At 39.6% G+C, this 15,407-nt stretch overlaps 1 protein-coding gene across 2 annotated transcripts; it reads left to right on the top strand.

Moving 5' to 3' along the window:
* Positions 1–285: 285 nt before the first annotated feature.
* LOC145451967 (L-sorbose 1-dehydrogenase-like) lies at positions 286–15,091 on the top strand. 2 transcript variants are annotated; one of them, XM_080330184.1, is made up of 13 exons: positions 286–483; positions 1,299–1,359; positions 1,425–1,572; positions 2,907–3,189; positions 3,249–3,369; positions 8,538–8,751; positions 8,811–8,906; positions 10,185–10,300; positions 11,042–11,111; positions 11,218–11,362; positions 12,227–12,323; positions 14,415–14,534; positions 14,883–15,091. In XM_080330184.1, exons 1-13 carry the CDS (start codon positions 375–377, stop codon positions 15,016–15,018), a joined length of 1,716 nt encoding a protein of 571 aa, XP_080186310.1. In that variant the 5' UTR covers positions 286–374; the 3' UTR covers positions 15,019–15,091. The 2 variants fall into 2 exon arrangements, with proteins under 2 accessions (XP_080186310.1, XP_080186311.1); XM_080330185.1 differs by having other exon boundaries at positions 287–483; positions 11,054–11,111.
* The last annotated feature ends 316 nt before the right edge of the window (positions 15,092–15,407 follow it).

The following is a 15,407-nucleotide window of genomic DNA, read 5'->3' on the forward strand; positions in this document are numbered from 1 at the left end:
CATAGCGATTTAGTCCCAGTGATCGAAATCCCTTTTCATCGAAGGAGCCATATTTACCTTAAATTTTCAATTGTCAATGACAATCCACTGTGACGTCACATTTAAATATTCGTGACGTCGTGGTTTAAAAATAGATAAAAAACATGTTTTAGACAAGGGCTATATTTTAAACATGTTTGTTTTAAATTGATTTTTGTTTTAAATGCAACACTATGAAAATCGCATGTGTCACCGATTGTTACCAAAAATTTTAGCCTTAGGGATTTGAAAATAGACATGTAGAACTTGTTCTACAAACATGATCACTGTGAAACTCTACTACAAATCACAAGAAGGCGATTTATTGGAATCGAAACATTTACTTATGCAGCAGGATGAAGCTGATTTTAGCATCAGCCGCAGTTTTGTTTGCTATTCTGTCAAGAATGCGCAATGGGGATATTGTCATCGAAGAAGCTGATTCCGAGTACGATTTCATAGTAGGTAAGTCATATAGGCCATATAAGCATACCGCCAATACTGATATCTGCATTTCACAAAACTCCGGAAAATGAATTAACTTGTATTTTATATCGTATATTCTGTGATTCTTCGATTGTGAGAGAAACGAATACTAAATATCATTCGTTACTGAGAGATAATACTTATTGCTCTCAAACTTAATATGATCAAAGCATATGTACCTTGCAGCAGGTGATCAGTACTATCAAATGCTGCTATCAATTTATTTGGGAGTGCAATGTGGTTCAATACTTGTCATTTCGTATAATGTAGGCTACATGCATGCATGAGATCGGTTGAACTACCAAATTATTCCATAAATTGGAAATAAAGTCAATAGCTATATATATTCATAATTATTGATTAGTTCGAGGTGGTGTTATAACGCCACCTTCGTTTTAAAGTGTGACAAGTTATTTTCAAATGATTATTGCCACGGCTACTCAAAATGCGTTATATGCCCACGAGTGAATTTATAAGACTATTTATGAATGGAAATAACTTTTCAGTTCAGTTTCATGAATAAAATGAAAACTAAAATTTATGAATCTCCAACAAACGATATTCTAATATGGTAGTCAAAAGATCGACCGATCGCTGATAGAAGCTTAACCAGAGGATTTCAATGCTTTTATGCCTAATACTCATTGGAATGCGGTGACTTGCCCGGAAGACAAAATCATGTTGAATCATTCAGCCAAATTTTGATACTACGCATCAACATAGTCTATCATTTTTCGAGAAGTATAGACAAATTAGACATTGAGAGTTTTCACGCTTGATGGGTTTCTTTCCAGTCGGTGGCGGGACCACCGGTTGTGTGATTGCGAACCGACTCTCGGAAGACGACGGTGTCAGGTTTGCAGCATACCTTTGAGATTATGGTATAGCATTGAATACTAAGCAGAACATGTACGTTCTAGGGTTCTATTACTTGAAGCAGGTGATTCAGACTTGAAGTACCCACAAATTTTCGTTCCAAGTCAACGGGATTCAATGCAAAAGACCCCAGTGGACTGGAATTACACTATCGAGTCACAGACGCACTCGCAAGCATCATTTCCGAACCAAGTACTGATCTTTGATAGCAGGAATAAATTTAAACGTTAATATAATAAACACGGAACCTACAATTAATAAAAAAAATTATTGACGAGGAATAGCCAGAATATCAGTGCTTTCCAACCTTTTTCGGTTTGCGACCCACTTTCCATCCAAATTTCGTTGTGCGACCCTCCTGAACCCTCTTTTTCGATTAACGTTATAACCACTGCTTTTGGGGTCCCGTTTTTATGTTGTCAGTTTTTATAGTTGTCTGGTCGCGGCTAGCGTCAACATTTTCCGGAATTCATGATTGAATTCGGTCGATGATATTGACAATTGCATATTATACTGTAATTGTCTGTCCTATAAGCCCACGGGATGAGATGCACCGGTAGAGCTGAGGGAGAAGGTGGTGTATTTGAAAATTCCGGGCGCATAATTAATTATTTATAATTACATCTTCGGGCGGACCCGTTGTTAGTAATTACTTGTCGCAAATTTCATATGTATCGGTTTTTTTTGTGGCATGGCAATGGCCGACACCGTAATGCCTGTTTCCATAAATTATACGTATTTTTCATTAGTGGGAGGTGTTTCTGTATACCCATATTATAATCAAGACGAGACATCTACTAACGTAAATCGCGCCATGCGCGAAGAAAATTCGAAAATAAAAACGTGAAAATGCTGCATAACGTGGAATTACTGGTTCAGGATATTTTTGGTCTGATTATGACAGTGGTCGGAAGACTTTTTCGTCGAAGGAGTCATATTTAACCTACATGGTCAATTTTCAATGTCACTCCACTATGACGTCACAATCAAATATTCGTGACGTCACGATTAAAAATATGTAAAATATGTTTTAAACAAGGGTCATGTTTTAAAAATGTTTGTTTTAAATTGATTTTTGTTTTAAATGCAACCCTAACTATTATGCTACAGTTAACATCGCACGCAACGCACCACTTTTCTTGATTGACAACTCCGGACACCTCGGCTCGGGACACCTCGGCTAATTATCGCTCGTAACCTTAACCAACTTCATGCGTCCCGAAGAACAGTATTTAATTCGATGATCAGCATTCTCCCGGATCAGCATTCTCCCGGATCAGCAACTGTATGATCTCCGCCCTTAGTTTGCGTTCCGAACGCCATATTTATTTAAATCGGGCTTAAGCGAATGCTACTGTCGTACAGATTCCGAAAATATAAATTGTAATCTGATGATGAGAGCAAACGATAACAAATTATATTCTTTCTGCATCCCCTTTACCGCTTGCTGTATAAAGTAGGCCTGCAGGCCTACCTACAAGGAAAAGTATACCCGTGAATTATAAGTCTCCTGTTTTGTTATGTAGGCAGCTCCGTACCTGCGCGGGAAAGTCTTGGGCGGGACAAGTTCACTCAATTACATGAACTACGTGAGAGGAAGTCCCTATGACTACGACTCGTGGGAGAAAAATGGCGCAGAAAATTGGAGCTACGCCGACGTACTAAAATACTTTCAACGGGCAGAGAAGGTGATAGGACGAGGTGGTCCAGAATCATTTGGAAGGGACGGCTTCCTGACTTTGAGTACTAGGGAAAATATAATCGAAACTCAATTCGCCTCCTTCATGGCAAAAATATTTAAAGAACTTGGTAAGTCAAACTAACAGACTATAGTTTACCATTCGCTATTCCCACATTTCTTGACGTAGAAGTTCCATTTGTAACCCACGCCGACGACATTGAAACTGCCGGTTTTACTATGAAGACGATGGATCGTGGTCTGCGTGAGTCATCAGCGGCAGCATATTTGCGTTCTGTGTTTCCCGGGAGGTTGGTATTCTCGGATTGAAATAAATTCCGACATTTCCGTCAAAGTACTAATTCTTGACATTGGCGTGGAAATGAAGTCAAAACATTTATCTGTTTATCTATATCAGGGTCCAGTACAGAACTCGAACTTCCTTTTCACTGTTTCGCATCATGGGTATAAGCCTGCGTGCGAAGCCCCTGCTCATATAGTAGCGTAATAGTGTATTTTCTATTTCCAATTGACAAAAATATATATACACTGGCCAACAAAATAAAATTGAGTGCCAAAGATATTTTAATGGTTTCTGGGTATTTGGGGCTGCTGAGTCCGAAAATGACATTCGTTTCTTTGAATTGGCTCTATTTATGAGATATTGATATTTTTTTATTTAAAAGAAAAATCGTTAACTTTAGTATAACTGCCAAATGTGAACAGAAGTATCAGTGACATGCATATTGGAAATGCCTCTTAAGCCAATGCAATAATTATTCTGGACCAGATACTCCACTATGTCTATTTGCTATTTTAGCATCCCCTTACTTCAGAAACAAAAGACATTGAAAATACTCCATTTTGGACAGCGTAAGATATTTAGCTGCAGCCTATATACAGTATGTTGCTGTACTATATATCTCTACCGTTATGAGTGATTTCCTCAGCTTTCTGCAAACTGTACAGCATCACACAGTAAGCCAGGCCATGGGAGTATAACAGTAGAAGTATTATTCTGATAAGCTGCGGTTTCATTGTATTGTATTGTTAATCACAATCACATGAACAGTGTTGAGTACTCCAGTCAGTTATCTCATGACATCAATATCTCATTTTATAGCGATGTATCGATAGCGTAGTTCTATAGTTGTATGAGGTGCTTTGATACCTTACTAAATGTACTTTTGAGAGTTACTAAAGGTAGTGCTTGTGCTTTGATGTCAGCTGTTTTTGTTTACTGCTAATATCCTCTAATTTTTGCTTCACCTTCGCATTAAACATGATTCCCGTTTACAAGGCACTCTGTGTTAACGATTGCGTGTTTAGCAATATCGCTTCAGAAGTAGAAGAATTCGGTATGCACATGCACAATACACATGCTTGAAGACAGATGTAGAGTGATCAAAGTTGTAGAAAAAGCGAATTTTACCATTCCTATCTAATACCGAATACTGTGCATGCAGATTTTCTGTACCACCACCACTGCCGTGTGTTATGTATTTTGGTTTGATGAAAATAAAGACTTTCTTTCTCTCTCCCTCTCTACGTCAAAACAGGGTATTTTTGGCATTTTTTGAAACTAAAATATGGAATATCTCAAAACATCGAGCCAATTCGAAAAGACTAATGTCATTTTTGGATTCAGCTACAGGTAAATATCCTAAAACCGGTAAAACTTTCTTGACACCATAAAGTGTGTTGACCAGTGTAATATATATATTAAAAAAAGGTTGTCCCGGCTATAGTATAAATTTGTTTTCAAACCACACGCATGAGATTCCATAATTACATCCTACTATAGCTAATGGTCATTCCAAGTAACTGATTTTCAAAGTTAGGAAATAATGTTGTTTTTAGGTATGGTTCATTGACACTGGAAACAGTATGGCGATATATATCTGCGTGACAGCATCAGCATCGCAATCGTTAATAAATTCAGCTTATTCAGAGGGCTTGCTGTGTTGGGATTTTATTGACTGATGTATAACATGTCTCCTACGTACGTCCTTTTCTAAAGAACAACTGTTTCGTTGGTAGAAATCATTTTCTGTTGTCTCAAACCTATTTTCAAATCTCTAGCTTTATGTAGCAATTCACATTATTAAATTGTGTCTATGAGTAGGATGTTCAGGGTTGTAGCCAAGTTGTCTCGCTTCGTGGCATAGTTGGTTAGGCGTTGATATGCTGAATCCAACGATACATTTTGGCGGGGGAGATAATGTAGTGGTTACGATGAGCGCCCACCAATCTGACCCCGCCGTTGCCGTTCTTACTGCGATAAAAAAAGCCCAGTAAAAGACCCGAAGAAAGAAAGCACTCACAAGGAATGGGAAGAACTAGTAGGCTTCAAAAAAGTTCAACATCGAAAAATAACTGTGACATCGGGCACTCTAGGCTGAGATGGATGTTAGAGTAAAGGATCGCTACTGATGCGTGTCGTTCGACATCCTCCTATCTGTTCATGACATCGTATTGTGTCTTATCGCATTGTACATTGTGTGTGACTTGTTCAGATGAAAAATATAACCCAACGATGATGTTATGTTATGTGAAGTCACAAGTCAATCTCAATATTATAGTTTTGACTCGAGTCAAGTCAAGTCATTTTTAATTCACCACCGTGCCAAGTCCGCTAGCAGATGTTCGAGTCCGAGTCCAAGTCATTATGTTCACTATTCAGTTCTCAGTTCGATCCGGTTCAACCCACTTTTTCAACTCTGATCGGGTGATATAGAATGACTCGCATTCATAAAATAGTGATTTTCCCAGTTTCAACTGTTTCTGGCACTATTTTCTAAGTATCAGGACCGATAGAGGAAATACCAATAATATGGCAACTTTACTATTCTTCGAAGTTTCAAGGAAATGTCTCGTCTTGGCCGTCCTAGTCTCGGATCATATGACTTCGTTAGAGTCATGCATAATGACTCGAGTACAAGTCGAGTCAATACGAAAATTAACTCGAGTCGATTCGATTAGCAACCGTTATGTCGTGACGCAAAAGACCATAGTTGTTATATGCGTCACTAAAATTGCTTTTAAATATATTAATAATAATACCTCGAGTCGAGTGAATTTAGGCATTTGAAAAAACGACTCGAGTCTTGAGTCATTGCAACACTGAGGATGTTTGCTTTCAACGCTACCTGTAAAGATGTCATTCAATGTAGCAATGCCTCCAATACAAATCATATATATTACTCCAGCTGCATGCAGCGCCATAACAGACTCATAGTTTTTGTATGTTGTACCTAACATTATATGATCCATGAAAAGCACACTCTCGAAGCTTATACTGAATATTGAGCAGGGATCACTGAAAAGGACAAGTTGGTAGACTTGCCGAACAGCTCCCGCTAAAATTGCCGTTTAAAAATCACATTCATGGTGTGTCTCACCGGTAGTACCAGTGAGACACAGATTCATTTGACTGATCAAGATAGCGTAATGGTGAAGCGTCCGGCATCTTGATCGGTAGGTCGGCCGGGTCAGCCCAATGACCTGATTAGTAACAGTGGTATCCACAGAGGAGGTCAAAGTAGTCAAGAAAGCTACTCAAGTACAAGTAGAAGTAGCGAAGAAAAAATCTACTCAAGTACGAGTAGAAGTACTTCTCCCATAAGCAACCTGAAACTACTTGAAGTAGAAGTAACTTGAAGTAGAAGTAGAATTGACTGACTTTAAATCTACTCAAGTAAGTAAGTAGTTTATAAAACAGTCATAATTCGTTTGCATAATGGGCTGTCAAAAGCTGCAAATTGAGCTATGCGAACAGTACGGAGAGCATGATTGGTATTGTTGCATCCCAGGAGGTATCAAATTTCGACAGAATAAGCATTCTTTCGCATCATGGAATACAAATTCTGGTAGTGATATGAAAATGCGATTCTAATCCTTTGTTTACTAGAAGACCCAGTTTTAGAGAATATTATGGCATGGCGCCCTACCCCATATTATGAGGCCTCAAGTTTAGGCGAAGTGCATGCAATACGGGGAAGTTGTATCGGATGCGGTTTCAACACTTTACGCGATTAGTATGCGTTGATAACAAATATTGGGGATCGTAAATTTTCTCTTTGATGTATCTTTATTTTCGGAAAATAGCGTCATTACTACACTTTCTTTTATGCTTCAACATGCATGTTCTGCAGACAAAAAACTGAAAGTAATTAGAATTCAAAGTATAATACTCGGAATTGAACGTGAAATACAAATACCACTTCTAAAAAGCGGAAAATATACTTCATGTCTTTTGTGATCTTCTAAAACAGGTGTAACGTTAAAAAAAGCCGGATTTTCCGGATTAGTAAGACACGTCATGGGCTGCTAGATTACAATATGATATGTAATTGCTAGAATGTGAAACGGTAGTTTCAAACGTTATGGTGGGCCAGCATATTTACTGTGATGAAATATTTGATATGGGCGAAAATGCGGTGTGAGCGGAACCAAGCAATCCGGTATCTAAATAATATTCACTGATACTTTCGTGAAACCATATTTGTCACTCCATAACTAGTGTGCGCAAGGCGCAACAAAATTTCTGGGCTTTACTTGACTGTTATGAATATTAAATGTTGATACCCCGTGAAAACAGCCCCGAAATTCCTCAGGCTATCTTTCGTGTTAGGGGATTAAACTACTTCTACTTGACAAACTGAAAATAACGAAAAGTAAGTAAGTAGATCAGAAAATATTACGAAGTAGAAGTAGAAGTAGAGAAAATCATATCTACTTGAGTAAGTACCAGAAGTAGAGGAAAACTACTTGAATACTTCCAAAAAGTAGAAGTACTTCGTTACTGGCCACCTCTGGATCCATGTCTTCCCCGCGTGGCGCTAATGCATTACTGGGATAGTCTGGAGGGGTGGTGCAAGACTTAGAAAGCCCTACAAGGCTATATCTGTACCTTCCTTGTCCAGCGGCATATGCACAACATGCACTCATGGTATGCATACGCACAGATCGTGTGTATGTATAATGTATATCATGAGTCATGAGTCGGTGTATATGCCGCAAAAACATCACGATCAAAAATAAACTACGTCCTTTCCTGTCCTTTCCTTTCATTCGACTGACCACCGGAATACGTGCACGTCGTCGCAAGCCCGAACAATTCTTGCACCATATATTCCAAACTTCTGCTGTGAAAAGCGAATTTTTTACCGTCATAAATATCTGGTATGTTTGAGATGTGTTATATCAAGAGATAAGTATAAAATATCTAGTATATTCAGTTCTAGGTAATTTTACGATTCTACTGAATAGTTTATATTCAATCATTCCATTATGCTAAAATAATTATATCGTGTTATGTTCTCGGAGGTATCCCAGCATATGGTTGTAATCATGTTTGATAGCAGCTTAGTTGGAAGAACACAATAGGCTACTCAGTCATATGATCTCATGTAGACCACTCATGTTAGGGCGAAACATTGAAGGGCAACGACATATACTCTGAATTGTTCATTCCCAGAAAGAATAGACTTCACGTTCTAACGAGGGCGACGGTTACGAAGATTTTGATAAATAGCAAGGGCAAAGCGTACGGCGTTCAATACAGGAGGAACGGAAAAGAATATATCGCTAGGGCAAAACGAGAAATTGTGATAAGCGCCGGGGTCTTCGGGACGCCACATCTGCTTCTCTTGTCTGGTATCGGGCCGAAGGAGCACTTGAATAAGTTCAATGTACTAAGTAAAGTATGAGCATAGGGCTTTATATAATATATTCTTGTTCCACAAATCAGATTCCTGTGGTGAGTGATTTACCGGGTGTCGGTTCTAATCTGCAAGACCACGTGTTCGTCTTCACCACTCTGACTACCAATACTTCATTTTCAGACGTAAGTTTTATTCATACATTCTGATATTGATCAATACGAACTAATATATTATATATACACAATGCACATGTACATTAGGGTTGTTCAAAAATAACTTTTTTTTCCTTATTTCACTCGCTTAGTGATAAAATTGTCAGGTTGCCTAAAGAAAACGCTACACTCCAAATTTCAGTCAATTCCGACCAGTAATAGAAATTTCGACTATTTTGGAATTTATGGTATTTACGGTGGCAAATTTCGAAAGTTCGGTATTATCAAACATTTTGTTCCAGGCATGTCTGAAGTGAGAATAATGCTTTTTTACACGCGTTTACATCTTGATAAAGGCCTGTGATAGAGTTTGAATGATGGAATTGCTAATATATAAAAATGAATATGACACTGATAGTGCTGTAAACACATTGAAAGATCCCCGAGAAAACGATGGTGATATACATCGCATATAAATACAGCACTGAGCACTGAAAGCCGGGACCATAAAGAGAAAGTAAATTCCCGAGCGGGTAAAATGCAGTAAGATATATTTCCCAGACTTTAGGCGATATGTTTTTTCGCACCAGTGTGAATTTCACGTAATCAGAGCAGATAAGTTTTGGGTGTTGTCTTCACAGCGCATCCGTTGGGATTGCTAGCAGCATTCTAATTGCATTTTGTGAAATGAAGATAAGGGGGTGCGACATTTTTCACTACCATGAAGGGGGGCGTGTCTGAAAAGTTTGAGAAACACTGATCTATGGGATCTTTCACTAGCAGCAAAAAAACTCTCTTTGCAGTATTTCAAAAAAGCGCATTGCCCTATTACTAGGCTAAGTGAAAACAATAATCAGGAGATTACATTTTTATCCGATCAAGACACACACACACTGTACAATGCGATAAGGCACGATGCGATGTAATGAACATATAGGAGGATGCCGAACGGCGCGCGGTTGCGGTCTGGCACACACCTCGGCCTAGTGCCCAATGTCACAGTTCATTTTCAATGTTGATCTTTATGCCGCGGCTCGCGGCTTAAGTCATCCCAACGCTGAATATTACTAGATTGAAATTCTGTAATATAATTCCATTTTGTCTGTTTCTTTTCATTATGGACAGTTAAGTTCACTTCAATCTTACCATTTTGTCAGGGCCAGGTTACTACTCGGGACTCGGGTTGTGTGCGTATTCACAAGTTTACTGTGAATAAACAGAATAAAAAATTAATTATTATTTTTAGTTTTACTTTTTAGTGACATTTTTTATGTCTCTTTTAATATTTGACTCCATAATCATCGCCAGGACGACATCTCCCAGGAAACAGACTACATCGTGAATGCCAAGGGGGACATTGCATATGATAATTGGATTATATGGGCAAGAAATAACGGTGTGTACGACATGCCCGCAATCGACAGGTACTTTTAGCTCGATACATCAAGCTCCATCATATGGTAGACACTTTGGATTGATTTAAGATATTTTGCACAACCGTAACACAAGTACGGTATTACCTATTGCCACAACAGTAAAGTATTCGGTATTTAATAACGGACAAGGTCCGGTCAATAAGTATGCAGATGGCAAATCGCAAATGAAATGATAGAGAATAAATCGGCAGATACGAGAGCGATCACTGGTAAGTGGCAGGCAGTATACGCAATTTGCTGCGACGTCAGCAGTTTTCAAATCGTAGTCCCTGGATATCATAGTACCCGGATAGCAGAGCCTACAAAACAGCATTATAAGATTATTATTTTTTTTCACCGCACCTTGGAATGCATATCTCTGAAACAACGAAGATCTCTATTCGGTTGATGGAGATGTAAGAGAAATGTGAAACTTGTTTGAGAAAATTGGGTTATAGATCCGTTTTGCCGTATCGTGTTACATGCGTTGACGTATAACAGCATTCAAACTCGAATTTCTCAAATGTTATGTCGATCTTCTTCAAATTGAGATTTAGGAATGTAGTAGTAGTGTTGACCAGTAACGTAGGAATTCTACTTTGACGGAATTCTCAAGTAGGTTTAGCTTACTTAGACTGCTCAAGTGGTTATGATGGAGTCAGTGTGTAAGTCAGGATCCACGGATGAGTCAAATCCTGGGTCATATCGCATGTAATCTTACACATATTAACTGCTTTAATATACTCATAGTGATGTTTCCAGGCAAGAGCTCTATCCAAGAATTGTCGAGTTCGGCTCCTGGGTCGCTCGTCCCGATAACGTAAGTTCAATTCCAAGCTATATATGTCAGGTCAAAGAATCGATGGAGCGTGATTCAATATGAAAGAAAATTATACAACCATCACAATCTGTGTATTCGTCTTCAGACTGTAGCATTGACTATTATGTCGATCCTCTCACATGGGAAATCTAGAGGGAAGCTGGAGCTGAAATCTGGGGATCCGATGGCCCATCCATCAATCGACCCAAAATATTATTCTAATGAAGAAGACATGAAGCTGCATATCGAGGGTTGGTTCATTTTATGTATCTGTGTTCGTTTCTCTGCTACGGTAGGCGTGCTCATATTATGCGCCATACGTTCTTACCCAGTGTTTCACTGAACACTAAACGTTCCCTGAGCCAGTCCCGGGGTTCCCTAGTAGCCAAGACACATATTCTGGTCAAACACATGTTTTGTGATGATACGCCCACCTTGGCCATGATTGGCTGCAGGTAGGGCAGGCCCGATGATATGTCGAATTGCGACTGTTTGTGTGTGGTATTCATGGTGTTTGTCGACTACTATTGTCATTTACACCAGGCCGATATTGTTCATTATTTTCCATAACTGCCGACTTATAGCACGGCCCACCTCTAGGCTTTTTGCAAGACACCGCTTACGCGGATGAGGTGGCGAGGAGAAGCCTATGTAAATTGCGACTGTTGTGGTGGTACGTCATGTGTAGTAACGTGCGCAGGGTATAGCAGAAAGGGAGCAGAAGTCACACTGATAGCAATAAATATTTACTATGATTTATAATATTTTCATTTTGTGTGAAGATTATATTTAATGTTTATATTTTCTGTTAGCACTCTATTGATGTATAGTTCATTTTGTGTATCATTATATTGTAGGCTATACGCTCAAATGCGTAGTTATATGTTGATTATGGCAGATTTTTGATTATTTGACTCGTCATTATTTGGGGTTCCGCGAAGGCTTCCAGATTAGTATTCCGCAGGTTAAAGTACGTAAACGTTAAGAACCACTGTTGTAGGTCTACAGTTTGCGCTTGCCGCTCGGATTACAGTAGAAATATCTATCTATCGCGGACAAGTACGAGTATGTTCGAACGCAAATGCAGTATAGTTCACCATCTACACATTCTACAGGTATCAAAGCGACGGAACGGATAAAAGACACCGACGCAATGCGAAGAGTCGGCGGTGACGTCCAACGCCACGAAGCCTGCGTTGAAGAAGAACCGGGGTGGGGAAGAAGTAGTCTTCTATTACAGTTACAAAATTTGATTTGCGAAATCATCGCAGAGGAGAATTGAAAACTCCAGATTGCGCATTGTAGATTCGTTCGTTTTCGTATATTTCTATGGTATAATTGCATTTACATTGGTTCGATAAGGCCTATGGGTAAAATCGAGTACGTGAGTGGTGCTATTCAGAATCGACTACCAGGCTCCGAGTCAAGTCGAGTATTCGTTTACGACTCGTGACCAATGTTACCTCTAAGCTACGCACGTGCGCAAATGCGCAGTGCCGACACGGTCTCTGCGCACAGAAAACCTAAGTTGCGCACAAAAAATCTGGAGTGATGACCTTTTTTTAATCGTTACGCACTGTTGTCCAAGGGCCTGCGCGGTGAGTTGGTGAGTGTGCGTAGACTTATCAAAATTAGACCGAAGATTGCTCGTACCAGTATGAATGACTATGATTAGAAATTTCAAATATAGGCTCCACTCTATACCTTTTATACCGCGAAGAATACTAAAATGTCAGCATATCCACCCAGAGAAGAGGATTCGGTATTTTTGGCCGTAGGCCTACCTATTTTGTAGGACTTTGTCCCATTGCTGTCGATCAACACTTCATATACAATTTATACATGTTGTTTCAGCAGTTGAACATGCGTAGCCATATGCATCACGTTTTGGGTCTTCGGAGTAATGAAGGTGTTGTGATATGACTAGGGGGTTTCATGTAAAACAAAACCAATTTAAAACAAACATGTTTAAAACATGGCCGTAGTTTAAAACATGATTTTAATTTATTTTTTTTAATTTAGCTATGGCGTCACGAATCATTTGTGACGACCAATCCGTACCAATGATCTATATTCCATATCTACATGCTATAACTGTTGAACCGACGACGACTTCGATGGTCCCAGCCACTCCACATCGTATACGTCAACTATATTGGGTGCAAATCGTACGTAGGCTCATGCGACATGAGTTTCTAAAGTATTCACCCAATTATGGCATAAATATACATCGGTTGAAAAAACACTATTTAGTTTTATTTTAAAAGGCATTTGTTTAAAACACCTTTTGTTTTAAATGCCACACTAGATTTGACCAACCGAGGTTTCAAGACATTCATGAAGTATTGAATGAAGAATGAAGTACGTAAGTTATAATTCTCGATGATAAAATAACTCTTACAGTGGCAAGAGACTGTAATTGACAACGGAAATTGTCGCTCACGACTCGAATCTAATCATTACCATTAATAATACTCGATTTGTATTCGATTACTCGAATCGTTGTGACCAGCCCTATATCTGATGAGTGTAGTTACGATCGGGAGCGGGACATGATATCTTAAATGTACGTGATCATTTGTAGCTTCTAGTCTATCGTCCGTCTAATCTCAAGCACCCACACCACAGTCTAAACGAGGGACGGGCAACATACGGCCCGCGCACAGTTTCCCGACTTACATGACAATGTGGCCCGCGCCCCCAGTCTGCCGAGCTTCCCCACTGCATGCTTACTACGTCAAATTTTAGTGACGTTATGTTATTATATACGTGTGTGCGCAGCGTGCGAGAGTGGAGCTCACGCTTAAGTTCGTAAGACTTGCATTATCGGCATTTACGATGTACTCAACCCAAATGAATTGATATCTTGGTAAATTTGGGGTACCGAGCTTATCGAACGCCTTGAAATCTTAATTAAGGATTGCACCGTGTATTATTGATCAGAGACGCAGACATGTCGGCGCCTTTATGAGAATGCTGTTCTCAAATCCACATTGTCGAGAAATGGCTTTGAAGTGACATTGCTGTCGTTAAAATACATTCATTAAATACGATTTATTCCTTGTATATGTGGATCAATGGTCGAACAATGTATCGATTCAGCAATCCGTCCCGCCAAGGACTTAATTTTCCTATATCTGGCCCGCCGATTGGAGAAGTTGTCCACCCCTGCTCTAAACGAATCTAACATAATTCAATCCATATAATTGGCCATTTACAGAATTATACATTGTAAAGGCGAAAAAGTACGAAATTTAATCGATGATATTTATATATATTATATATATATGTATACTTTTATAGATCTGAAAAGTATTATCTCTGCGTCATACGCCACAGCGCAACTTTGATGTCGCACGCGTGCTGCACTGCCAGGATGGGTCGCTCTTCCGACAGGTTCGCGGTTGTTGATCCAAAACTTCGGTACGTTCCTACAATACGTTGATGTGGCGAGATAGCGCAGTGGTATAATCCGCGGCTGCAACACCAATGGGTGCGGGTTCGAGTCCGACCGAGGTCGACTTCTGAATTCCGATACCTAAGTGTTGGAGGTTTACCTAGGCTCCTCCTCGCCACCTCATCCGCGTCAGCGGTGTCTTACAAAAGCCTAGAGGTGGGCCGTGCTATAAGTCGGCAGTTACGGAAAATAAAAAGAATATCGGCCTGGTGTAAATGACCATAGTAGTCGACAAGCACCATGAATTCCCCAAAACGAACAAACGAACAATACGTTGATCATTCCTTTCCGTAACCTGAAAACATTTTATGCAGAGTGTACGGAGTTGAAAACCTGCGAGTCGCGGATACCTCAATCATGCCCCACATGACGACTGGGAACACTCAGGCCCCGTGCTACATGATTGGGGAAAAGGCTGCCGATGAGATCCGAAAGAAATGGAGGAATTAATCAATTTCTGCCGGCCTAATGATTTATATAGTTTGGAATTATATTGACCGACAATATGTAATCATGCAACAGATGTCGATATTTTTTAAGATTAATGTGTACAGTGGAATCAAAATTGGCAGTGATATCATTGAGAAGGAGCATCTCAGTCTTATCTGCATTCAAACTTAGTGTGTTTGCTTGCAGCCATCTTGACACGAATTCGGAGATTTCGCGAAGAGTAGCGATCCAATCTACATATGCGACTAAATCGGTTGCATTTTTGATTGCTTGCGCATGAAGTGAGTCCTTGTGGTGCGCAGACAACTTTAGAGTGAGCCCGTCAAAATAATGCGCGCTAACATCAATTGCACTAAGCGAGCTATGAAGAAAGCTAGTATGGGTCCTGT

This window comes from Botryllus schlosseri, chromosome 12, assembly GCF_051294905.1.
Source record: "Botryllus schlosseri isolate E-star chromosome 12, Bs_hap1, whole genome shotgun sequence".
Lineage (NCBI taxonomy): Eukaryota > Metazoa > Chordata > Ascidiacea > Stolidobranchia > Styelidae > Botryllus > Botryllus schlosseri.

Coding starts and splice junctions, on each gene's coding strand:
- LOC145451967 (XM_080330184.1), top strand. CDS start 375: ATGAAGCTGATTTTAGCATCAGCCGCAGTTTTGTTTGCTATTCTGTCA. Junction 8,907..10,184: donor CCAATACTTCATTTTCAGAC/GTAAGTTTTATT, acceptor AATCATCGCCAG/GACGACATCTCCCAGGAAAC. Junction 10,301..11,041: donor GACATGCCCGCAATCGACAG/GTACTTTTAGCT, acceptor ATATACTCATAG/TGATGTTTCCAGGCAAGAGC.